Source organism: Tachyglossus aculeatus, chromosome 7 (genome assembly GCF_015852505.1).
Source record: "Tachyglossus aculeatus isolate mTacAcu1 chromosome 7, mTacAcu1.pri, whole genome shotgun sequence".
In the NCBI taxonomy this organism is placed as follows: Eukaryota; Metazoa; Chordata; class Mammalia; order Monotremata; family Tachyglossidae; genus Tachyglossus; species Tachyglossus aculeatus.
In genome coordinates, this window is record NC_052072.1 from 40,104,867 (window position 1) to 40,131,169 (window position 26,303).

General features: G+C 42.7%; 1 protein-coding gene across 1 annotated transcript in view; it reads left to right on the forward strand.

Annotated features, from left to right (window-relative positions):
* The first annotated feature begins 557 nt into the window (after window positions 1–557).
* MB21D2 (Mab-21 domain containing 2) overlaps window positions 558–26,303 on the forward strand; it is a 107,019-nt gene continuing 81,273 nt past the window's right edge. The window contains exon 1 of the mRNA XM_038749249.1: window positions 558–1,070. Within this exon, the coding sequence (XP_038605177.1) occupies window positions 806–1,070 (265 nt within the window). The 5' untranslated portion in view covers window positions 558–805. The remainder of the gene's footprint in view (window positions 1,071–26,303) is intronic.

Consider the following 26,303-nt stretch of genomic DNA (forward strand, 5'->3'; position numbering starts at 1 on the left):
CACACACACACATAGCCGTGCAGGCAGGCACTCTCCTCGCAGGCGGGGAGCTCGGAGGACTTTGCCGTGTGCACGTGTGTGTTGGGAAGGGCCACACAAACACACACCCTCTGCAGACAGGCGGGCACTCTCCGCAGAGCGCGCGGCCTCCCGGTGGGGAGGGTCCGGTCCTTGCAGGCGGGGAGGTCGGAGGACTTTGGTGTGTGCATGTGTTTGTAGGGAAGGGCCACGCAAACACACAATCGTGCAGGCAGGCACTCTCTTTGCAGGCGGGGAGCTCGGAGGACTTTGGTGTGTGTATGTGTTGGTAGGGAAGGGACACACACACACATAGCCGTGCAGGCAGGCACTCTCCTTGCAGGCGGAGAGCTCGGAGGACTTTGCCGTGTGCACGTGTGTGTTGGGAAGGGCCACACAAACACACCCCCTCTGCAGACAGGCAGGCACTCTCCGCAGAGCGCGCTGCCTCCCGGTGGGGAGGGTCCGGTCCTTGCAGGCGGGGAGGTCGGAGGACTTTGGTGTGTGCATGTGTTTGTAGGGAAGGAACACACACACACACACACAATCGTGCAGGCAGGCACTCTCTTTGCAGGCGGGGAGCTCGGAGGACTTTAGTGTGTGCATGTGTTTGTAGGGAAGGGCCACGCAAACACACCCCCTCTGCAGGCAGGCAGGCCCAGTCCGCAGAGCGCGCTTGCGCCCCGGGGAGGCCGCAGGGGCCCGCCCGCGTTGTATCCAGCAACCCGGGCGCGGGGAGGAGCCGGGGGCAGGGGGCTGTCGCTCTGATAGTCCGGTGTGTTTTTGCATGAAGATGGCGGCTCCTGTTGCCAGCAAGGCAGGCTCCGGCGGTGGACTAGGAGGAGGAGGAGGAGGAAACAGCAGCAGCAACGGCGGTGGCAGCAGCAGCAGCAGCAAACCCTCCTTCCCCGAGCTGGATTTCCGATCGGGGGCCCGGATAGAAGAATTAAACAAACTCATCCAAGAATTCACCAAGCACGACCAGCGGGAATACGACGACCAGCGAGCCCTGGAGATCCACACGGCCAAAGACTTCATCTTTTCCATGCTGGGTAAGAAGAGGGGAAGATTTCCCTCCCCTCCCTTCCCCAGGACCATCCCTGCCCGCTCGCCGGAAAAAAATGCAACAGATCCGGTGCCCACTGGGTGCCCAGTTGGCACGGATCGGGTCATCGGGCTCGGACGGTCTTTTGTTAATTTCCCCTCCACTCGGATTCAGTGCGGGTTTTATTTTTATTGGGGGAGGGTTAGGGCGTTTTGGATAGGTCTTAAGGAGGGGGTTTAGGGCCCGATCAGTGCAGAGCACTGTACTAAGCGCTTGGGACAGTACAAGTCGCCAACACATAGAGACAGGCCCTACCCAACAGCGGGCTCACAGCCTGGAAGGGGGAGACAGAGAACAAAACCAAACATCCTAACAAAATAAATAGAATAGGTATGTACAAGTAAGATAAGTAAATAAGTAGAGTAATCATCAATCGTATTTATTGAGCGCTTACTGTGTGCAGAGCACTGGACTAAGCGCTTGGGACAGTACAAGTCGCCAACACATAGAGACAGTCCCTACCCAACAGCGGGCTCACAGTCTAGAAGGGGGAGACAGAGAACAAAACCAAACATCCTAACAAAATAAATAGAATAGGTATGTACAAGTAAGATAAGTAAATAAGTAGAGTAATCATCAATCGTATTTATTGAGCGCTTACTGTGTGCAGAGCACTGTACTAAGCGTTTGGGAAGTACAAGTCGGCAACACATAGAGACAGTCCCTACCCAACAGCGGGCTCACAGCCTGGAAGGGGGAGACAGAGAACAAAACCAAACATCCTAACAAAATAAATAGAATAGGTATGTACAAGTAAGATAAGTAAATAAGTAGAGTAATCATCAATCGTATTTATTGAGCGCTTACTGTGTGCAGAGCACTGGACTAAGCGCTTGGGACAGTACAAGTCGCCAACACATAGAGACAGTCCCTACCCAACAGCGGGCTCACAGCCTAGAAGGGGGAGACAGAGAACAAAACCAAACATCCTAACAAAATAAATAGAATAGGTATGTACAAGTAAGATAAGTAAATAAGTAGGGTAATCATCAATCGTATTTATTGAGCGCTTACTGTGTGCAGAGCACTGGAGTAAGCGCTTGGGAAGTACAAGTCGGCAACACATAGAGACAGTCCCTACCCAACAGCGGGCTCACAGTCTAGAAGGGGGAGACAGAGAACAAAACCAAACATCCTAACAAAATAAATAGAATAGGTATGTACAAGTAAGATAAGTAAATAAGTAGAGTAATCATCAATCGTATTTATTGAGCGCTTACTGTGTGCAGAGCACTCGACTAAGCGCTTGGGAAGTACAAGTCGGCAACACATAGAGACAGTCCCTACCCAACAGCGGGCTCACAGTCTAGAGGGGGGAGACAGAGAACAAAACCAAACATACTAACAAAATAAAATAAATAGAATAGATACGTACAAGTAAGATAAGTAAATAAGTAATCATCAATCGTATTTATTGAGCGCTTACTGTGTGCAGAGTACTGTACTAAGCGCTTGGTAAGTACAAATCGGCAACACATAGAGATAGTCCCTACCCAACGGTGGGCTCACAGTCTAGAAGGGGGAGACAGAGAACAAAACCAAACATCCTAACAAAATAAAATAAATAGAATAGATATGTCCAAGTAAGATAAATAAGTAGAGTAATAAATATGTACAAACATGTATACATATATACAGGTGCTGTGGGGAAGGGAAGGAGGTAAGATGGGTCGATTGCAACAGCCTGGGTAGGGAGCGTTATACGGAGGTGTCGGTCCTGCCTTTTTCCTCCCGGACCGTACGTTTTAGGAGGGAGTGGAGGACAGGCAGAGCGACCAGTTGCTTCGGCAAGGAGGGTGTGATGATGGGGCAAACGTCTCTATATGTTGCCGACTTGTACTTCCCAAGCGCTTAGTTCAGTGCTTTGCACCCAGTAAGCGCCCAATAAAAACGATTGAATGAATGAAAGTGTCCCCTCCGGCGAGCAAAACTTGTGTGCCTGTGTTTGCGTATGTGTATTCCCGCCGAGCAAAGCTTGTGTGCATTCATTCAATCAATCAGTCGTATTTATTGAGCGCTTACTGTGTGCAGAGCACTGTACTAAGCGCTTGGGAAGTGCAAGTTGGCAACATATAGAGACAGTCCCTACCCAACAGTGGGCTCACAGTCTAAAAGAGTGGGCTCACAGTCTAAAAGATTCATATCTATATGTTGCCAACTTGTACTTCCCAAGCGCTTAGTACAGCGTTCTGCACACAGCAAGCGCTCAATGAATACGATTGAATGAATGAATGAATTTATTGAACAGTTACTGTGTGCAGAGCACTGGTCTAAGCGCTTGGGAAGTACAAGGCGGCAACAGATAGAGACGTCCCTACCCAACAACGGGCTCATAGTCTAGAAGGGGGAGAGAGACAACAAAACATGGAGACAGGTGTCAAAATCGTCAGAGCAAATAGAATTATAGCTATATGCACGTCATTTACAAAATAAATAGAATAGTAAATATGTACAAGGAAAATAAACAGTAATATGTACAAACATACAAGTGTTGGGCGAAGGGGAAGGAGGTAGGGTGCTGTGAGGGGGAAAGGGAGGAGGAGTAGGTGTATTTCCCCAGCGAGCAAAACGTGTGTGCACAAGTGTGTATTTCCCCAGTTTCTGTATGTGTTTCTGTATGTGTGTATTTCCCCAGCGAGCAAAACGTGTGTGCATGTTTGTGTATGTGTGTGTATTTCCCCAGCAAGCAAAACCTGTGGCTCAGTGGAAAGAGCCTGGGTTTGGGAGTCAGAGGTCATGGATTCTAATCCCAGCTCTGCCACTTGTCAGCTGTGTGACTTTGGTTAAGTCACTTCACTTCTCTGGGCCTCAGTTTCCTCATCTGTTAAATGGGGATTAAGACTGAGTCCCACATGGGACAACCTGGTCACCTTGTATCCCCCCCCCAGTGCTTAGAACAGTGCTTGGCACATAGTAAGCACTTAACAAAGACCAACATTATTATTATATGTGTGGCCCCAGCGAGCTAACCTTGTGTTCATGTGTGTTTATTACCCCAGCGAGCAAAACTTGTGTGCATGTGTGTGTCATTCATTCGTATTTATTGAGCCCTTACTGTGTGCAGAGCACTGTACTAAGCGCTTGGGAAGTACAAGTCGGCAGCATACAGAGAGGGTTCCTACCCAGCAACGGGCTCACAGTCTAGAAGGGGGAGACAGACAACAAAACAAAACATGTAGACAGCGAGCAAAACTTGTGTGTGTGTGTGTGTGTAGGTAGGATGGAGGAAGAAAATCATCCGTAAGTGTAATGGTATTTGCTAAACGCTTACTATGTATCAAGCATCATCATCATCAATCGTATTCATTGAGCGCCTACTGTGTGCAGGGCACTGTACTAAGCGCTTGGGAAGTACAAGTTGGCAACATATAGAGACAGTCCCTACCCAGCAGTGGGCTCACAGTCTAAAAGAACTCACAAGCACTGTTGTGAGTGCTGGGGGAGTTACAAGGTGATCAGGTTGTCCCATGTGGGGCTCACAGTCTTCATCCCCATTTTACAGATGAGGTCACAGAGGCCCAGAGAAATGAAGTGACTTGCCCAAAGTCACACAGCAAACAAGTGACAGAGTCGGGATTGGAACCCACGACCTGTGACTCCCAAAGCCAGGCTGTATCCACTAAGCTACGCTGCTTCTCTTGCAAGTGGGTTTCCAGTCCGGAGTGACTTTAACTTTTTTTTTTCCTTTTTACTCCTTGGAAGGACTCTGGAACGTTCCCGGAGTTCCAGCCTTCCAGCGAGCTGAAAGTTCTTTACTTGGGTTTCTGAAAAAATGACTAATATTTAAGCTATGTCTGCAGCACGGTGACCTCGGGAGAAGGGGTCGCCGCCTGTGAATTGTTGACGTTGCAGTGTTTGGGTGGAGAGGCCCTGCCTGCTACTGTCGGCTCCCAGGGAATTCATTGGGGGATGAATGATAGATTTCCTGGCGCTTTGATCTTCAAACGTGAACACCTTCATTATTTTCCTGAAGCATCAGGAGTCAGTTCCTGGAAGTTGAATGCAATAAAGGCAGTGGCCTCGTGTGGAGGAATGGAGGGGTTTTGATATTTGAATCATGTAAGGATATATGTGTGAGCTGGATGATATAGTGTAGGTAGAGAACTGACATACGTATGTGGTTAACCATGTGAGCCCCTCTCTAGACTGTAAGCTCTTTGTGGGCAGGGATTGTCACTGTCTATTGTTGTATTCTTTCCAAAGTGCTTAGTACTTAGTACAGTGCTCATCACATAGTAAGCACTTAATGAATATGATTGAATGAATGAACATTGTGGATGTGATGTATGTCAGTCATAACACTGCATTAATTGTATGAACTAGATGTATATATAATATATCTTCATTAATTTTTCACAAATTGACCTTACAGTACTATAGTCATTAAACTGCGATGACTTTCTCCAGTAGCAAAGTGTTTTCATAGCTCTCAAGTTTTCCAAATATTTGTCTGTTGTTCCTGAATTCAAACAGAATGCAAGCTTAGCTTGAAGACACCATTACAGCCCTGAAAACTTGGGTGAGTTAAGCTGTAGTCTGCAGCTTGCTAATTTCAAACACTTTTCTGAAGAGAAACTGTCTTAAATTATGGCTGAAAAGCTGGCAGTTCAGTTTCACATGTTTTAAAACATTTTGACAACTCAAGGATCCTCGTTTAAAAATAAGGTAGCAGGAGTAGGCAAACTCCTTAAAGAAAATTGTTTCTACACCCCCAGTTTAGAAAACCTGGAGATCAAATGTCAGGTCTCCTCGGGTAAAAGGTTTAAATGACAATGGTTAAATCTTATTATTTTGCCCAAGCAAACAGTGATATTTGAACTCCATTTGGACAGAGGAGTTATGACCCTGAGCATCCTTTTTACATATTTAGCTAGACCCTGGCTGTTGCTTTACTTCAGAAGAAGTAAGTCAATCATCTTATCTGTGGAAAGTCATAACTCTCTATTGCTTTCCAGTACCCAGCTATAAAATGGGGATAGCTACATGGTGGAACTGTTAGTATATGAGAAACCTGTTATATACCTTGAGAATTAATGAAAATGTAATATGTAGTAAAATAATTCTGTAAGCCCTGTGTGGGACAGGGCCTGTGTCCAACCCATTTACTTTGTATCTACCTTAGCGCTTAGTACAGTGCCTGGCACATGGTGCTTAACAAATACCACAATTACTGTTAACTGATATCACAATTATTATTACTTTGTTGATAGAAAAACTTTAAAAATATCTTCAAAGCATGAATAATGCACTACAATAGAAAGGGGAGTGCATTTATTACTCTATTTATTTTACTTGTACATATCTATTCTATTTATTTTATTTTGTTAATATGTTTGGTTTTGTTCTCTGTCTCCCCCTTCTAGACTGTGAGCCCACTGTTGGGTAGGGACTGTCTCTATATGTTGCCAACTTGTACTTCCCAAGCACTTAGTACAGTGCTCTGCACACAGTAAGCACTCAATAAATACGATTGATTGATTGATTTAACTTGGGGAAGAGCATATTTTGGAATATGTCATCTTGCTTTTGTATGATAGCCATGCAAATGTCAGTCAATGGTATTTATTGAGCACTGACTGTGCAGAGCCCTGTTCTAAGCACTTGGGAGAACACAGAGTTGGTAGACATTGAACTTACACTCTGCAGACAGGTAGCAATTTTTTTTCATCCATTATTGTTGAATCTAATCTTCAGTGAGAAAAATAGTTATTCATCCATAGTATTCCAGCTTGGGGGAGAAAATAACCAATACCAAATGTTATTTTTTTACTTTAGTATTTTGCCTCTTTGGGCTATGGGATGCAGATGTGGAAATCAGCATGTCTCTGACAATTTATTTTTGTTTTTCCTTATTAATGGTTAAAGAGGTCAGATTTCCTCGAAGAAAAGTAATGTAGCATCCAGGACCCCTTAAGCAATTTTTCCCCCCAAATAATTCTCTATTTATTTTGAAAGAATACTTATTGGTTTTGTGACATTTGTTTCAAATGCAGCAGTTGATCCCTAATATGAGTTCTAATGTTACCCTATCGATGTTGAATTGTGATTGTGTTCCACTGTTCTGTTTCAGAATGACTTGCACCTGAGGATTGTTAGCTGTTTCTAAGTATGGTACTTTCTTACACTAGAGGAGCTGAGGTGACCTCTAAGAAAGAGCCCTGACCTGGGAATCAGAGGACCAGGGTTCCAATTCCAGTTTTGTCGCTTGCCTGCTGTGTGACCATGGGCAAATCACTTAACTTCTCTGTGCCTCAGTTTTCTCATCTGTATAAAGTGGGGATTCAGAACCTGTTTGTTGTTCCTCCTACTTAGACCGTGAACCTGTGTGGGACTGGGGACCATGTTCTACCTGATTAACTGTATCTCCTCCAGCCCTTAATACGATTGGCATACCTTAAGCACTTAACAAATTGTCGCTATTATTGAAATAAAAATGGTGGTGAAATTTGGCAAAGCCATAGCTGGGATGAAACTAGATCTATCTCCATGTTTTCTAAATGAGAGAGTGGCTTTTCTAATGTTTGAATTGCTTGCATAGACTCAAGCCAGTATTCTTGATATCCTTTTTCATTTCAGTGCATTTTTACTGGTTTTAGGGCAACTAAAATCATAGTAGAGTTATGCCTAGAGAGTGATAACAATTTCAGGACATGAGCTGAAACCATATGAATCTATCCAGCCAATGACCAACAAATTCTTGAAATGCCCTCATTTTACATCTCTGGCAGGTATTCTAACCTGCCATGTTCTTTGACCTGAAAAAGAGGTGTATCATTAAAGCAGAGATCACAGAGCAATAAGATAGTGCTTACGTCTAGGTGTGTCTCAGACATTAGTCATTACACTGATCTTTCTTGGTTGCCAGAATAATTTAGATTCCTTTGGAGATGGGTAAGACTAAGTCACTTTTATATAACAGCTCAGCCAGTTCTTTCGTTCATTGTCATATTTATTGAGTGCTTACTGTATGCAGAGCAGTACTAAGCGCTTGGGAAAGTACTATACAGCAATAAAAAGAGGCAGTCCCTGTCTACAACAAGCTCACAGTCTAGAGGGGGGCTCAGTTGTGATCTGAATCCTGGGATCAGAATTGGGATTATAAAAGGGGATGGTTGGGAGGTCGAGGAGAGGAGGAAGGGAATAGGTTAGATGCTTTACAATTGTTGAGGCTCTGAACATCTGTTTCATAATAGAAGACAGATTGTTGTCTTTTTAAAACAAAGCTTCCAGTTATTTCCTAGATGAGATGCTTGTTGTGTGTGGCAATTGAGCACCTACTGGTTGATTTTTCTTTTCCCTCCATTAAGAGATCCTAGGTATTAGTGGGACACCTATAAAAAATGTTTTCATTTGATTTCTCTTCATCCTTATTTTTTAAGAGAATTAAAATGCTTCCTAGTTACTGAGAACCAAGATAGTGTGAGCTGTTATGCAGAGAATACTATACACTGTTTATCAGAACTCAAGGAAATTTTCAGAGCACATTATTGTTTTAGTAATATTTGGAATTTTCAGTGTCCTTTTCAAATTTTGTTACCTTAACTCCTTGTGACATAAGCATTTGATTGTATAATCCCTGAGGACTCGGATCATCAATCAATTGTATATATTGAGTGCTTACTCTGTGCAGAGCACTGAACTAAGGAAGAGTACAGTCCAACAGAATTAGCAAACAGGTTCCCTGCCTGTAATGAGCTTACAATCTAGATAGGGAGACATGCATAACGGCGTAAAGACCATGTTATAATCATATGTTCATTCATTCTCAAGTGGCTAGTACAGTGCTGTATACACAGAAGGCATTCAATAAATACTAGCAATGATGGACAGGGGACAGTGTCCCCAAGCTAAAGATGCAAAAATTTAAGTATTCAAAGCTTGTGAAAGGAGGAGTCAAGGTAAGGCTGCTTTCCAAGCCACATAATATTTACTTCCAGCAGCATGGCCGAGGGAATGAGCTTGGGCCTGGGGAGTCAGAGGCCCTGGGTTCTAATCGTGGCTCTCTACCTACTGCTGTGTGACCCTGGGCAAGTCACTTAACTTCTCTGTGCTTCAGTTCCCTCATCTGCAAAATGGGAATTCGATACCTGTCCTCTCTCCTAATTACTGTTAGCCGCACATGGGACCCGATTATCTTGTATTTATCCCAACACTTAGTAGAGTGCTTGGCACATAGTAAGTGCTTAACAAATAACACAATTGTTATTATTTCCATGAAAGTTCAAGAACAGAGTGTAGACTGTGGGTATCTGGACTCAATTTATATTCCATCCTTTTGCCATGATCTTATCTATTTATATATATTATTTTTATATATACATATACACACACAGCACGTATTTTCATTTGAAAATAACATTCATTCATTCAGTCTTATTTATTGAGCACTTACTGTGTGCAGAGCACTACTAAGCGCTTAACATTGCATGAAATGTTTCTGTGTAAATATAACCACAAAGACTAGTGAGCTGAGGTTTCTTCTACAATAGCTATGCAAATGATTTGTTTGTAATTACTAATGACTGTACTGATTATGGCGTTTGTTGCCTTTTGTATTGTCTTCTTACTATCCCGTGGTCAAACTAGGCTTTAATGGTAAACGGGGTTTGGATTCTCCTATTTGTGCCTTACTGAAGTTTTAATTCCTCTCACCTATCAAAACAAAAATATTTATTAAACATCTTGAACCTGAGCTAAATCTAGTGATCAAGACAGGGTTTATGCCCAAAATAACCATCCTGTCTCTGCTGTATGCCAGTGCGATCTGTTTCCTTGGTTGTTTGTTCCTCAGTCAGTGCCTAAGCTATGAGAAGCTATGTGTCTCAATGTATTTTTGTAGCATTTCTTATGCTTCTTCTGTGAATGTCCCCTTTTAGTCTCAGCATATAGCAACTACTTTTGTATCCTGATTTTCACCTGTTCTCCACCTAAATGAAAAATCTTCAATGCAGAGCTGCATTAAGTGTGGCCTTTAGTGTCTTTAGAGAATATCTGCCCTCATCACCTTATTTTTTTGTGGTCTTCATTAAGCACTTGCTGTGTACTAGGCACTATACTAAGCACTAAGTAGCTACAAGCAAATCAGGTTGTACGCAGTCCACGTCCCACATAGGGCTCATAATCTTTATCTCCATTTTACAGATAAGGTAACTGAGGCAGCATAGTGAAGTGGCTTGCCCAAGGTAACACAGCAGACAAGTGGAAGAGCCGACGTTAGAACCCAGGTCTGAGGCTTTAGTCTGTCATTCTATGTTAAATATAGCAAGTGTTGTTGATTTTTAACATTGATAGTGGGTCGTGCAAGTTACAGGGCTACTATCTCTATTCCTACTAAGACCAAAAAAAGTAAAAGTAGTTTATTGAAAAAAAATTCCCAATTTTTTAGGATGTTAGGTTTCAGGGATTACTGTGACTGCTGATTAATCAAGGTTCTTTGCTATTTTTAATAAATGATAAGCCAATTAATAAAATGTGGGGACTAGGCTTTCATTCTGGAGAAGGATAATGTTGAACTGGTTTAAATAAAACAGAATCTCTGGTCCCTACAGCTTATTTTTCCCTTTTGTTCTCCTAAATTTGCTTTGAAGGAAATATACAGTTATTTAGGCCATGATTTCCCTAACCAAAATATCTAAATCTTTTTCAAAAAATCATTAATCCTTCACAAATAACACCTGATACCCACTTCTCACCCACTTTCTTCCACTTACCTATTTATTGACCCTGTCCATCTATCTCCTTCCAAGTAAGCTAGGCATCACCCATCTTCCTGGGCTTCTGAGCTTTGGTGTTTCTTTCTCTAAATAGTCATGTCTGCATGTTCAGGGCTGGTTCCAGACCTATGTGTTGTAGGCAAGGAAGGGATTCAAAAGGCATCTGAACCAAGAGATTATAGGTGGAAAACAGAAGAAGAAAAGAAGTGCCCCTGGCTGAATAAACCTCGTGCAATTACTCAGACTTACCTATGTGGTAGAGTTGACCCATGTGTATGGCTCAGTGTTTTTCCCATTATTACCTTTGAGATCCAACTAACTCCTAAGGGAACCCTTTAATACTCCTTACTCTTATTTGCTGAGCTCTGAACTCCAGGCTTGATAGGTATCTTTTTTTTTTTCCTTTTCCATCCCCACCCCTCCCTTTGTTTTCCCTCCCTTGTCCCTCTTCTGTAGGCTTAACATTCTCCATCTGATTGTAAGACAATCATTGTGTCAGGGGACGGTCTACCAACTCTTTTATATTGAACTCTCCCAAGCGCTTAGTACAGTGCCCTGCACACAGTAAGTACTCCACAAATGTGATTAATTGACCCACAACAAAAATTTAGATGGAGAAAGTCGGAGTAAGAACAAGAAAAGTTAGGAAGCAGCATAGGAATGTCAATATCTAATCCTTCCACTCTACAGTTGGTCTAACTCTTATTAGAATATGATGTTTAGTTTGAGTTACTGATTTTAGAAGAGGACTGGAGAAGGTCCAGTAAAGGTCAAAAGTGATTTAATAGGTTGGAGGAAATGTTGCAGGAATGGGAAATTTTTGAGAGGCTAAGAAGCAGAATGAGTCAGAGGTCCTGGGTTCTGATTTCGTCTTATCCTCTTGCTTGCTATGTGACCTTGAACAAATCACTTAACCTTTCTGTGCCTCAGTTTCCTCATCTGTAAAAATATCTGTTTTCCCTCTCCCTTAGATTATAAGACGCAGGTGGGGCAGGGACTTTATCTGACCTGATTATCTTGTATCTCCCCTAGCATTTAGTATAGTATTTGTCACACAGTAACTGCCTAACAAATGCCATAATTCTTATTGGCTGACCTAACTGCCTAAAGGTACTAATCAGTTATTTATGTTCACAAAAGAAACAAAGAGGAAATGGACTTATTTTTGGCTAGAAGTGAAGAACATTTTGAGTCTCAGATTGATAAAACATTGAAATAGGAGTCACCATTCCAGAAATTTTACGGAAAAGAATAGCATCCACCTGTCTTGAATAGGTTTGTCACATTGCTGCCAGCTCCATGAGGGAGATCTGGGGAAGAAAAAAGAAACCTTAATACTCATTGAATTACCACATGTTGAGACAGCCTCTGTTCCTACTTTAAGATTGTGGAATTGTAGCCTGAATCTGCACAGACCTAAGAAGGAAACATGGGAAAAAAACTCACTTCCTTATTTCTCAGTGGTGGAAATATTTTCAGCTCATTTTTAACTGAATATGGGATTTGCAAGGTTGGTTTTTGCAGCTAGTAATATTAGGTGAGTTAAAATCTGTATTTTGTCTGGCTTGTTTTTAAACTTATGTACCTGTTTAGTGGAGAATCCATCTAATTGGCAGCTGCTACTTGGAGGTTCTGGCAGTTCTGTGCTTACCTCTTCCTGTCCATCTTGCTACCTGTTTACCTAGATTTTAGAAATTTTCCTCAGCTTGTTCGAGAGAGGTCGGGCAGAGCTGAGGTGTGGAAAAGTCAGAGATACACTGGCTGAGTCTGCATAGTCTAAGGGAATTAAAATATCAAGCAATCATCTGGTAGCTTTGCCCCAGATAGACAGCCCAACTGGATAATTCTGGTGAAAAATTCCCCCTTGGGATCTGAATTAAATATATGGAGCCTATCAACCAGGTAATTCCTCATTACCCCATTTCATTTGGGTTGTTTAGATTCATACAGTGTTAAATAGACATGCTGACTTCACCTTTCTGAGGACAAGTTGGGAAGTGGGAGTAGTGTGTGGCTCCAAGACCATGCTTCTAAAGTACCCTTCTTGCTACCACTAATAATAATAGTGGTATTTGTTCAGCACTTACAGTATGCCAAACACATACTAAGCACTAGAGTCAAAACCATTGCATTGTCATAGAGACTAATTTGTCCCAGGTAGAAAATGGCCATTTCTGTTAAATTTCTACTGAAGGATATTTAGGTACGCATATTCAACTGAAGTCTGGTCTCAACCTGTAAGAAATGTTAGCTTATCTTTCAGCTTTTCTCAACAAGACTTTCCTACATAGGTCATGAGTGCTGTGTTGGCTTGTTTATCTGATTGCAGCTTAAAGGACCCCATTTTGAGACGATTCAGACAGTGCCCCTGGCAGAGGAGCCACCCTGCCCTTCCCATCTCCCAAACTGCTATTTTCAAGCAAATGCGTATAATAAAGTGGTGATGCAAGCTATTTATTTGAGTGGTTAAGAATATGACCAGAGGGCATGCATTCTCAAGGCCCAGTTGTCAGGGCCTTGCCCGACTGGCTTCTGCAGTCTGTGGTAATGTTTATGGAGGTTTCGGTGAATTCTTGCCAAGTTCAATTATAACTTCAAGGACAGCTCGTGATTACACCATTGTAAGAGCTCTGGTAACCAGGAGACAGCTATTTTTTTTCTTTACTCACTTAAGTGCCTTGTCATGAACACCTTGTGTGAAGAATGGGGACACACGAAGATACCACCAACTGCACTACTCAGAATAGAATTGGTGGAACACCAGTTGCTCATTTTGTTTTGTTCTTGTCCATTTTTCCAAATGCTGACTTTTCACTTATTTTTATCATTTCAGTGCACTAAATACCATGATTATTATGTGTGTTAAAATAGATTGCTCTTTTCAGCGGAGCAGCGTGATGGTTTGGTTTCCATTTCTTTGTTTTTGTTTTTTTTTTAATGGTATTTGTTAAGCACTTCCTATGTGTCCAGCCCTGTTTGAAGTGCTGGGGTAGATACCAGCTAATCAGGTTGAACATAGGCGTGGGGCTTAGAGTTTAAGTAGGTGGGAGAACAGAAATTGATTTTTCATTTTACAGTTGAGGAAACTGAGGTATAGAAAAGTTAAGTGATTTGCCCAAGGTCCCACAGCAAGCAAGTGGCAGAGCCAAGACTAGAACCCAGGTCTTCTCTCCCTGGCGTGTGTTTTCCCACTAAGCCACACTGCTTCCCATACTGCTTTCTCTCTGTTTTGGAATTTGATTAGAGCTGTATTTTTAATTGTGGCCTAGACCAGCATGGGTCTGGGAGTAAGAAGGCCCTGGGTTCTAATGCTGGCTCTGTCACTTGTCTGCTCTGTGGCCTTGGGTAAGTCACTTCTTTGTGTCTCAGTTACTTCATCTGTAAAATGGGGGTGAAAACTTTGAGCCCCATGTGGAACATGGACCACATCCAAACTAATTAGCATGACCTAGTGGAAAGAGCACGGCCTGGGAATCAGGACTGCCACTTGCCTGCTGTGTATATGTTGCCAACTTGTACTTCCCAAGCGCTTAGTACAGTGCTCTGCACACAGTAAGTGCTCAATAAATACAGTTGATGATGATGATGATTTCATTTCTCTGTGCCTCAGTTACTTCATCTGTAAAGTGGGGATTAAGACTGGGAGCCCCATGTGGGGCAGGGACTGTGTCCAATCTGATTGCCTTAATAATAATAATAATAATAGCATTTATTAAGTGCTTAGTATGTGCAAAGCATAGTTCTAAACACTGGGGGGGATACAAGGTGATCAGGTTGTCCCATGGGGGGGGGGGTGTTTCATAGTCTTAATCCCCATTTTACAGATGAGGTAACTGAGGCACAGAGAGATTAAGTGATTTGCCCAAAGTCACACAGCTGGCAAATGGCATATCTGGGATTTAAACCCATGACCTCTGACTCCAAAGCCTGTGCTATTTCCACTGAGCCATGCTGCCTTCTGCCTTGCCGTGTATCTACCCCAGTGCTTAGAGCAGTGCTTGGCATATAGTAAGTGCTTAACAAATACCACAATTATTATTATTAGCTAGTATCTACACCAGCACTTAGTACAGTACCTGGCACATGGTAAGCACTTAATAAATACTGTTAAAAAAAGTTCTATAAAACAATGAAAAGTAGTTCTCAAAATGCATTTTTCCTTGCTTTCCAAACATTTTCTTCCTTACTACAGGAAGGATTTTTCTTTTCAGTCCTTTTTTCCTTTTCCTTGATAATGGCTTTCACACTTGAAATCTTGAGTAAGGTGGCTCTAAGGGCCAAAGACTTCTGTTAAAGTACTTAGGGAGCCACATTCAGGCCATTAAAGGACCAAAGTGATTATGCTAATACACACACACACACACATAACTGTCCTTATTCAAAGAAAAATGGTATAGTATTATTGAACACTTAGTGTGTGCAGATCACTTAGGAGAGTGCAGTGCAACCCTAACTCTATGTTCCCTGCCCTCAAGAAGCTTACAGTCTAGACAAAAGTAATTGTGGTATTTCTTAGGCATTTATTCTGTAACAAATGGGGTAGGTAAAATATATGCAGATTAGATACAGTCCCTGTCCCACATGGGGCTCTCAGTCTAAGTAGGAGGGAAACAGGTGTTTCATCCCTATTTTACACATGAGGAAAATCAGGAACAGAGAAGTTAAGTCACTTGCCCAAGGTTGCACTCATTAGTCAGGTGGCAGAGGTAGAATTAGAATCCAGGTTTTCTGACTCCTAGGCCTGTGCTCTTTCCACTAGGCCACGTTACTGCCCCTACATAGGAATTGATCTGAAAGAGGCAAGTTCTAAGGAAAACCTGACCTGTCTTGGGCAGTACATTTTCTAGTGACCCTTGCCTCATCCTTTCCCTACGCTTGCTGCTGACATTAGCTCCTGACCATTAGCTTCAAAGCACTCCATCATCTCTCTCTCCCTAGCTACTCCCTGGGCCTCCTTCTCACCTTCAACCTCTTGCTCATGTCCTTCCCCCTACCTGGACCTCCCTCCCACTTCAAATTTAATATTCTCCCAGGGCAGGGGATCTTGTCTATCTACTCTGTTATATTGTACTTTCCCAAGTGACTAGTACAGTGTCTGCTCACAGTAAGCTCTCAGTACAGTAATTGATTACTTTCAAAGCCTTTCTGAAATCATATCTTCTTGTATAACTCCTGTTCTCTCTGTTTATATGCTCCATATTCCCTGCTCAGCACTTGTATGCTTCCTAAGGATGTAATTACTCACCACCTATCATTGCAATTTTGAACACACTTTAGGATAGTGCTCATCACCCAGTAAGTGCTCAGTAAATATTATTAATTGATCTCTTCCAAGAGGCCTTCCCTGATTAAGCCCTATTTCCCTGACTCCCTCTCCCTTTTGCATTTTCTGTGGATTTGGATCTTTACCTCACACTCAGCCCCACAGCACTTATGTACATAGCTGTAATTTGTTCATATTAATGTCTTTCTCCCCTTCTAGACTGTAAGCTTATTGTGGACAAGGAACGGGTCTGCCAGCTTTGTACTGTACTCTAGTATAGTGCTTTGCATATAGTAGGTGCTCAATAAATACAATTAATTGATTTCTAGGTACCCTATTAAGCATTAACTCATGAACATATCTCCTTTTATTTTTTCCTCTTATCTGTAAGTGATTTTAGTGTTTGTCTCCACTAGATCTTAAGAATGTCTGCTAATTAAATGTACTCTCCCATGCGCTTCTGTACAGCATCTGGTTACACACTAGGCACTCGATAATTGCAAATGATTGATTAGCTCTTTTCTCCCACAACATTTCCAGTCTTTGAACCTTCTAAGCTAACCTAACTGAAACTTATATTCAACTCTCTCATTTTTGACCACTTATTTGGTGGTGGTGGTGGTGGTGGTGGTGGTGGTAAGTGCTGTGCTGGTAAGTACCCTAGTTAGAACTAGGGTAAATTCAAATAAAAGATTGTCTCAGCTCTTCTCCCATTCAGCTCACAATCCAAATGGAAGTAGAGTTACAAAAAAAAAATAATAGTGGGTTGTGAACAATGTGACAGGGTCAACAAGCTAAGATCAGTGTGACAATAAGTGAATAGTTGTAGGAAGTCCTCAGACACTTAATGACTCCAGGCAAATAGATCTTGGTTACAAGCCACAATAGTCTTTCCAGGGCCCTAAAGTAGGATTGGGGCTTCCAGTGCAGGGTTTTCTTTGGCACTGGAGGAAGCTGGCTTGCTCATGCAGATTGGCATACTCTAGGTCTCCCCAGTCTTGCCCATACACTGTCTCTTCCTGCCTGGCACTCCCTCCCACCTCAAATCTGGATCAATCAATCAGTGGTATTTACTGAACACTTACTGTGTGCAGAGCCCTGTACTTGGAAAAGTATAATATGATTGAGTTGGTAGATGTGATCCCTGCCCACAAGGAGCTTACATTCTACAGAAGAGACAGACATTAGAATAGATTAGAGATAGGGGAAATTATAGGAAAGTCCTGGGGGCTGGAGTATTAGCTATAGATCACTGTTCACCCTATCTTCAGAGCCTTCCTGAAAACTAATTTCTTCCAGAAAACATTTCCTGAATCCATAATATGAGATCAGCTGACATGCATAACCATTGTGTTTAAACACCTGCACTTAGTACTTGTGTATTTTCTTGAAGCAGCATGGTGGCTTAGTGGCAAGAGCATGGGCTTGGGAGTCAGAGGGTGTGGGTTCTAATCCCATCTCAGCCGCTTGTCTGCTGTGTGACCTTGGGCAAGCCACTTAACTTCTCTGTGCTTCAGTTATCACATCTGTAAAATTAGGATAAAGACTGTGAGCCCCATGTGGGACAACCCGATTAACTTGTATCTACCCCAGAGCTTAGAACAGTGCTTGACACATAGTAAGCGCTTAACAAATACCACAATTATTATTATTATTGTTATTATTAACTTTAATTCATCTGTTTACCCCTTCAGTCTCCTGTCCCCAACAGTAGGTTCTTTGTGCACCAATTATTTGTCAGTAACCTGTATCTGTCCATCTCCTCTATTAGATTGTAAGTTCCTTGAGGTCAGGAACAGTGTTTCTTAATCAGTTGTGTTCTCCCAAGTGCTTTGTACAACGTTATCCACACAGCAGTCCCTCAATAAATGTTATCAATTGATTGGCAGATGGGCCCCATCCTTTCATGCAAGTGTTGTTGAAGGTACAAAAAAATTATAGGTCGAATTTTCAAGCCCTGAACCATATACGGCTAATTGTGTCCAAGAGTGATTTACCTTTACTAGAACTTAAAATATATTAGATCACAAGACAAGTGCAGACCTTGAGAGAATAAAGTCCAGAAAAAAAAACTTCCTTTGTAAGTCAAGGCATAATGAGGTGACCTTTTTTACAGTTCCAAGATCTGAACTTGCTTCTCCCTGTTAGTACAGTGGGGTTGAGACAATGCTCTGCACACAGCCAAGGAGTTGTTAAGGTCATCAGTCAGTTGTATTTTTGAACGCTTAGTGTGTGCAGAGCACTGAACCAAGTACTTGGGAGAGTATAACAGACACATTCCCTGCCCACAGTGAGTTTACAGTTTAGAGACCGGTTGCTAAGGGACTTGGTTGCTACCTAGGAGGCAATAATATGAGTCTGTGATGCGTAAACAATTTTTTCTGAAAAAGCTTATCTTATTGTCATTAAATACAGTGGCTCGCTCAATTTCTCTGTCACAGAAAAATCTTCAATGCCTTCCTAAATAAATTGCCTTTTCCAAGAAGCATTCCTTTAGCAATCCTTCTACCTTTGTGGTTATGTAATCCCATCACCTTTTCCAGCAATTCTGTATTTATACGCTTGTTTTTTCTCTTGTGTCAATTGTAGTTCTCTAACTCCACATTCATTATCTTCCATTATATTAGAAGTTTCTTGAGGGCAGGGGTGATGTCTTTTTTTTTTTATGTTCCAGAAATCTCTTACGCTGGCCTTTGCACACAACATGTGCTTAATGATGTTGAAGTCAGAAGAGCTGTGTTTTACTTGTCATTTTATCACTGACTCACATCACCCACTTCCCTCCTCCTAAAATCTACCCACTGGACCTGGACCTCTGATTCCCATCCCACATTTGCCACCTCCTTTTTTCCTCCCTGACCACTCTCTTTAACCTCTCACTCTCCAAAGGCTCCTTCTCCACTGCTTTTAAACATGCCCATGTATATCCATCCTATAAAAACCCCCAAAACTTTGACTGCACAGCACCCTCCAGTTACCACTCCTACCTTGAGTCAGTTGTTTACACCTGCTGCCTCCACGTTTACTGCTCCAGTTCTCTTTATGGCTTCGGTAGTTTGTCTTTTGCCCTCTCTACTCCATGGAAATGTGCACTCTCTAAATTTCCTTCTTGCCAAATTCAATGGCCTCTACTCCATCCGTATCCTCCTTGATCTCTCTGCTGTCTTTGACATAGACCACTGCCTTCTTCTGGAAACATTATCTAACTGCTCAACTGACACTGTCCTTTCCTGGTTCTCCTATCTCTCTGCTTGCTTCTCAGTGTTTTCATCTCTTCCTCTTCCTTCTATCCTCTAAGTGTGGGAGTCCTTCAGAACTCAGTTCTGGGTCCCCTCCAATTCTCCATGTGTACCCACTCCCTCGGAGACTCATTTGCTCCTATGGCTTCAGCTATCATCCCCCTGTGGCAGATACCCAAATCTGCCTCTCCAGCTTTCTCTGCATTCTCCCATTTTCTTCTGCCTTCAGGATATATCTACTTGGATGTCCCACTGACACCTTAAACCTACCATGTCCTAAACAAAACTACTCATCTTTCCACCCAAACCTGTCACCCCCCTGCCTTTCCCATTACTATAGACAGTATCACCATTCTTCTGTCTTGCAAGGTCATAACCTTGGCATTATCCATAGCTTATCTTCCTCATTCACCCTGAATGAACATTCAGTTGGTCATCACCAAATCGTGTCAGTTCCACCCTTATAGCATCTCTAGAATCCACCCCTTCTTCACCCCTGCTTCCCCACTGATCCAAGTACTTATATCCAACCTTGACTAGTGTTATCAGCCTCCTTACTGACCTCCCTGCTTCCCGACTCTCCCCTCTCCGGATCATACTTCCCTTAGTTGCCTGGATCATTTTTCTAAAAAAAAACCTGTTCAGTCCACAACTACTCTCCTCTCAAAAACCTCCAATCGTGGGCAATCCATCCATACTGCATCAAATGGGAAATTACTTACCACTGGTTTTAAGACATTCATTCATTCATTCAATCGTATGTATTGAGTGCCTACTGTGTGTAGAGCACTGTACTAAGATCTTGGAAACTGCAGTTCAGCAAAAGAAGAGAGAGCCCATGCCCACAGCAGGCTTACAGTCTAGAACATTCAGTCCAGAGCTGCTTGAATATTCTCTCTCCCCTTACCTTAGTTCTCTGATCTCCGACAATATAGTCCGCACATTTCACTCCTAATGCCAACCTAATTACTGTACCATGCTATCATCTTTATGAACATTGATCCCTTAGCCACATCCTCCCTCTACATATGACAGCACACCACTCTCCCCATCTTCAAAGCTGTTCTAAAATCATATGTCATCCAAGAGGCCTTCCCCACCCTATTTTCGCTCCTCTCTGTATCATATGTGTACTTTGGTATGTACCCCATAAGCACTTTGATACTCACCCCTGCCCCAGATAGCTTATTTACATATCCTTACACTTTGTCATGTCTCCTATTTTTAATTTATTTTAATGTTTGTTAACCACCTTAGACTGTAAGGTCCTTGAGGCAGGGATTGTACCTATGTACTCAAATAGTACTCTTCTAAGCCCCTAGTATAGTGTTTTGCACATAGAAAGTGCTCAATAAATGCCATTGATTTATTGGTCATGTCTTTGCTGTTTCCTTCTTTTTCCTCACCATTGGCCCAGTTCCCACAACTATTAAATAAGGAGAAGCCCTGTCTGGTGGGCATTATGAATTACAAAGATTAATGATCTTGTGCCTATAAAACTTACTAGGCTTCTCTGAGGGGTAAGGGGTGTGTGTGTTTTACTGAGGTAATTGTCTTATGTTTGACTCCACATTTAGAAATGGAGCAGGTATTGTGCCACATGGACACTATTATGAAATTGAGTTAAATGTACTTAAAAAATAGTTTGCACAGCCTAAATGATTTGGGAGATTGAGCAATTTATTTGGTGAATAGATCCTCTGTAGACTCTAAGTTCCTTTTTGCAGGGAATCTGTCTACCAGCTCAGGTGTATTCTGACAAATGGCACCGTAGTAAGTGCTCAATAAATATCATTGATTAGTCAAGCGACTAATGTGGCCTGGCATAAAAAATTATCTTAGCCTTCATACTGAAAGGCAAGTGCTAATCTTCATGGCAAAAGCACTGATGGTCTTTTCATTATGCCTGTGTTCCTGTGGTGAAAAAAAAGAAAATTGGAATACGTGGACAACCTGAATGGCATCAATTTTCTAAGTGAGGTTTACAAGGTTTCCAAACTACCTAAGTGTTCTGAAAGGCATAATTTACCTTCTTCATGGCATGATCTGCAGTGGGTTAGAGTTGTCAAAATTTCAAGTTCAACATTGTATTGGGATTTCTGTTGAAAATTTGAAAACATTTTCATAACATTTCCTCTTCTAAAATTCCATATAATATTTTCCTACTCCCTTTAGAATGATCTTTTTTCTATTTTTGAATACATTTCTTTCATAATCAAAATAAAGCAGGAAGTGGGGAAAAACAGGATATGGAAAGGATGTGCTGAGTTATAAACAGTTGGGTCAGGGTCACAAGAGAGTAAACTATTAATATTCTGAATTTAAAAATACCAAGCTAAAACTCTGAGAAAATCTGACAAGGATAGAACAGAACTGAGGGACCACTAAAATAAGATGAATGGTATGGCAGTCAATCAGTGGTATTTATTGAGCACTTACTTTGTGCAGAGCACTGTAGTAAGCGCCTGGGAGAGTACAATACAACAGAATTAGCAGACATGTTCCCTGGCTATAATGAGTTTACAGCCTAGAGGGGAGACAGACATTAATGAAAAATAAATTGTAGATATGTATACATGAGTGCTACGAGGCAGCTGGTGGAGAGAATATCAAATGCACAACGGTTACAGATCCATGTTCATAGGTGTTACAGAAAGGAGAGTAAACTGGGGAAAAGGCTTAATCAGGGAAGGCTTCTTTGAGGAGATGTTCATTCAATCATATTTATTGAGCGCTTTTTGTGTGCAGAGCACTGTACTAAGCACTTGGGAAGTACAAGTCGGCAACAGATAAAGACGGTCCCTACCCAACAACGGGCTCACAGTCTAGAAGGGGGAGAAAGACAACAAAACAAAACATGTAAATGGGTGTCAAAATCGTCAGAACAAATAGAATTAAAGCTATATTTAGTAATGCTTTGAAGGTGGAGAGAGTGGTGATATCGTGTATCTGGAGGAGGAGGGAGTTCCAGGCCGGGGTGGAGGTGGGCGAGATAAACGAGATTGGAGCCCAGTGAGTAGCCTGGGCTGAAGGAGATCAATGAGGTGAGTTAGGATGGGGGCACCTGGTAAAGTGCTTTGTAGCCAATGGTAAGGAGCTTCTGTTTGATGCAGAGGTGGATGGGCAGGCCTTGGAGATTTTTAAGGAGTGGGGAGGCGTGGACTGAACGTTTTTGTTGAAAAATGGTCCATACACAACAGAGTGAAGCTGAGTGGGGAATAATAATAATAATGATGATGGTATTTGTTAAGTGCTTACTATGTGCAAAGCATTGTTCTAAGAGTTGGGGGGATACAAGGTGATCAGGTTGTCCCAAGGGGGGCTCACAGTTTTAATCCCCACTTGACAGATGAGGTAACTGAGGCACAGAGAAGTTGTGACTTGCCCAAAGTCACACAACTGACAGTTGGCAGTCGGAATTTGAACCCATCACCTCTGACTCCAAAGCTGACTCTTTCCACTGAGCCATGCTGCTTGTGGTATAATGAATAGAGCGCAGGCTTGGGAGTCAGAAGGACCTGGATTCTAATCCCACCGCTGCCACTTGTCTGTTGTTTGACCTTGGGCAAATCACTTAACTTCTCTGTGCCTCATTTACCTCATCTCTTAAAAGGGGTTTAAGACTGTGAGCTCCATGTGGAACATAGACTGTGTGTCCAACCTGATTCCCTTGTATTTACCTAAGTGCTTAAAACAGTGCCTGGCACATAGTAAGAGCTTAACAAGTGTACAGTGCTGTGGACACAGTAAGCACTCAAAATACTATTGAATGAATGAATATCCTGGTGCAGTCAAACTGAATGGCTGTAATGCATTGTGCAGCTGGGTAAAGGTTTCCCCCATTCCCAGATTGCATATGTAAATACAGCTCTCCTTGTTTTTTCCACTAACATTCAGTTTGTTTCATGAAAATAGATTGAATGTGGCCGTAAACGATACTGTGATTCTTTTTGGCATGAAAAGGCAACAGGAGCCAGGTGTGGATAATTGCTTTTACTACAGGACTTTATTTAGTGCAGACAACGTGATTATATTGGGTAGATTGCTAAACTAGGTTTGGTTATTGCCCTAGGTTGCAGGACTCCCTGGGCCTTTGCTAATTTGTTTTGTGACCTTCAGAGAAACAAACCTCCAGTCTTTGATCTTAGTTTCCCCAGAGGGAAAGCGTTTGAAGCTAAGGCGATAATGTTTGTAAAGTGTTCTGAGCCACTCTAGTGAAAGGTGTTGATGCATACAGAGTAGTTTATTTCCTACATTCACTTCTTGGCTCAAACTACTAAGGATTGGTAGTCTTTGACTGTGAATTAGGGGCAAAGAGCCTGGGCCAAGTGGCTTTGTAGGTTTCTGCAGTTTCCCAAGTGCCTACTGTGCACAAAACCCTGTCCTAAGCATTGGGAAGAATACACAGATGAAAATTAATAGTGTATTTGTTAAGCACTTATTCGGTGCCAAGTGCTATACTAAGTACTTGGGTAAATGTCAGAGAATCAGGTAATAATAATAACAGTGTTGGTATTTGTTAAGCACTCACTATGTGCCAAGCACTGTTCTAAGCGCTGGAGTAAATACAAGGTAATCAGGTTGTCCCACGTTGGGCTCACAGTCTTAATTCCCATTTTACAGATGAGGTAGCTGAGGCATAGAGAAGTTAAGTGGTTTGCCCAAGGTGTCACAGCAGACAAGTGGCAGAGCTGGGATTAAAACCCACGTTCTCTGACTCCCAAGCCCATGATCTTTCCACTGAGCCACACTCCTTTTCCCACAGGGGGCTCACAGTCCAAGTTGGTGAGAGAACAGGAATTCAATCTCTGTTTTACAGATGAGGAAACTGCTACACAGAAAAGTTAAGCTAACCTTCTCACTGTGCCTCCATTTCACCTATCTTGCCACCTACCCCTAACCCAGTTCCTGCCTCTGGCCTGGAATGTCCTCCCTCCTCGATTCTGTGACGGACAGTTACTCTCCTCCTCTTCAAAGCTTTATTGAAGGCACTTCTCCAAGAGGCCTTCCCAAATTAAGCCCCCCCACCTTTCCTCTTCTCCCACTCCCTTCTTCATTGCCCTGATTCACTCCCTTTGTTCTTCCCCCCTCCCAACCCCACAGCACTAATGTACAGATCAGTAATTTATTTGTATTCATGTCTGTCTCCCCTCCTCTAGACTGTAAGCTCTTTGTGGGCAAGGAATGTGTCTGTTTATTGTTGTATCTTACTTTCCCAAGCGCTTAGTACCCTGCTCTGCAAATAGTAAGTGCTCAATAAATACGATTGAATGAATGAATTGAATAATAGTGATGGCATTTGTTAAGCTCTTACTATTACCCCATGTCACACAGCAGGAAAATGACAGAGTTCTGACCTTCAAGATGCAGACTCCCTTTTGGCCTTGTAGCTATGGGGGAAGGGGGCACAGTCATTACACCAGTAGTGGGTAAGCTTTAATAATAATAATAATAATGATAATAATTGTGGCATTTGTTAAGCACTTATTATGTGCCAGGCACTGTACCAAGCACTAGAGTAGATACAAACGAATCAGTTTGGACATAGTCCTTGTCCCACATGGGACTCCCAGTCTTAATCCTCATTTTATTCATTCATTACCCCCATTTTATTCACTCATTCATTCGTTCCTATTTATTGAATGCTTACTGAGTGCGGAGTACTGCACTAAGCTCTTGGGAGAGTATAAGATAAAGATAAACAGACACATTTTACAGATGAAAGAATTGAAGCATGGAGAAATGAAGTAACATGCCCAAGGTCACACGGCAGATGTGATGGAGTCAGAATTAGAACTCATATCTTTCTGACACCCAGGCCCATGCTCTGTCCATTAGGCCATGCTGCTTCTCTTTAGGTCTCTTCTCCTGCCATGCCATTTTATGGGATACTGTGGACAGCCTCTCTCCTTGGGCCCTGAATTTCCCAGGACTGACTGGTCCGAGTTCTCTAATGTGGGTGTTGTTTAATGCTACTACTACTAATAATATAATGATGGTGGCGTTTATTAAGTGCTTACTATGTTCAAAGCACTGTTCTAAGCGCTGGGGAGGTTACAAGGTGATCAGGCTGTCCCACGGGGGGCTCACGGTCCTAATCCCCATTTTACAGATGAGATAACTGAGGCTCAGAGAAGTTGTGACTTGCCCAAAGTCACACAGCTGACAATTGGCGGAGCCGGGATTTGAACCCATGACCTCTGACTCCAAAGCCTGGGCTCTTTCCACTGAGCCACACTGCTACTACTGCTAATAATAATAATTGTGGTATTTGTTATGCACTTAGCTTGTGCCAAACATTTTACCAAGTTCTGGGATAGATACAAAATTAATCAGGTCAGAAACAGCCCTGGTCCCTCATAGGGCTCACAGTCAAAGCATTTTGAATCCCCGTTTTATAGATAATGAAACGGAGGCTCCGAGAAGTTAAATGACTTGCCCAAGATCAAACAGCAGGCAAGTGGTACAAACCAGGATCAGGACCCAGATCTTCTGACTTCTGCAGTGCTTCTGATCTCCCATCTGGACTACTGCATCAGCCTCCTCTCGGATCTCCCATCCTCCTGTCTCTCCCCACTTCAATCCATACTTCACGCCGCTGCCTGGATTGTCTTTGTCCAGAAATGCTCTGGGCATGTTACTCCCCTCCCCAAAAATCTCCAGTGGCTACCAATCAACCTACACATCAGGCAGAAACTCCTCACCCAAGGCTTCAAGGCTCTCCATCACCTCACCCCCTCCTACCTCACCTCCCTTCTCTCCTTCTACAGCTCAGCCCGCACCGTCCGCTCCTCTGCCATTAATCTCCTCACCGTGCCTCGTTCTCGCCTGTCCCGTCGTCGACCCCTGACCCATCATCCCCCTGGCCTGGAATGCCCTCCCCCCCGACATCTGCCAAGCTAGCTCTCTTCCTCCCTTCAAGGCCCTACTGAGAGCTCACCTCCTCCAGGAGGCCTTCCCAGACT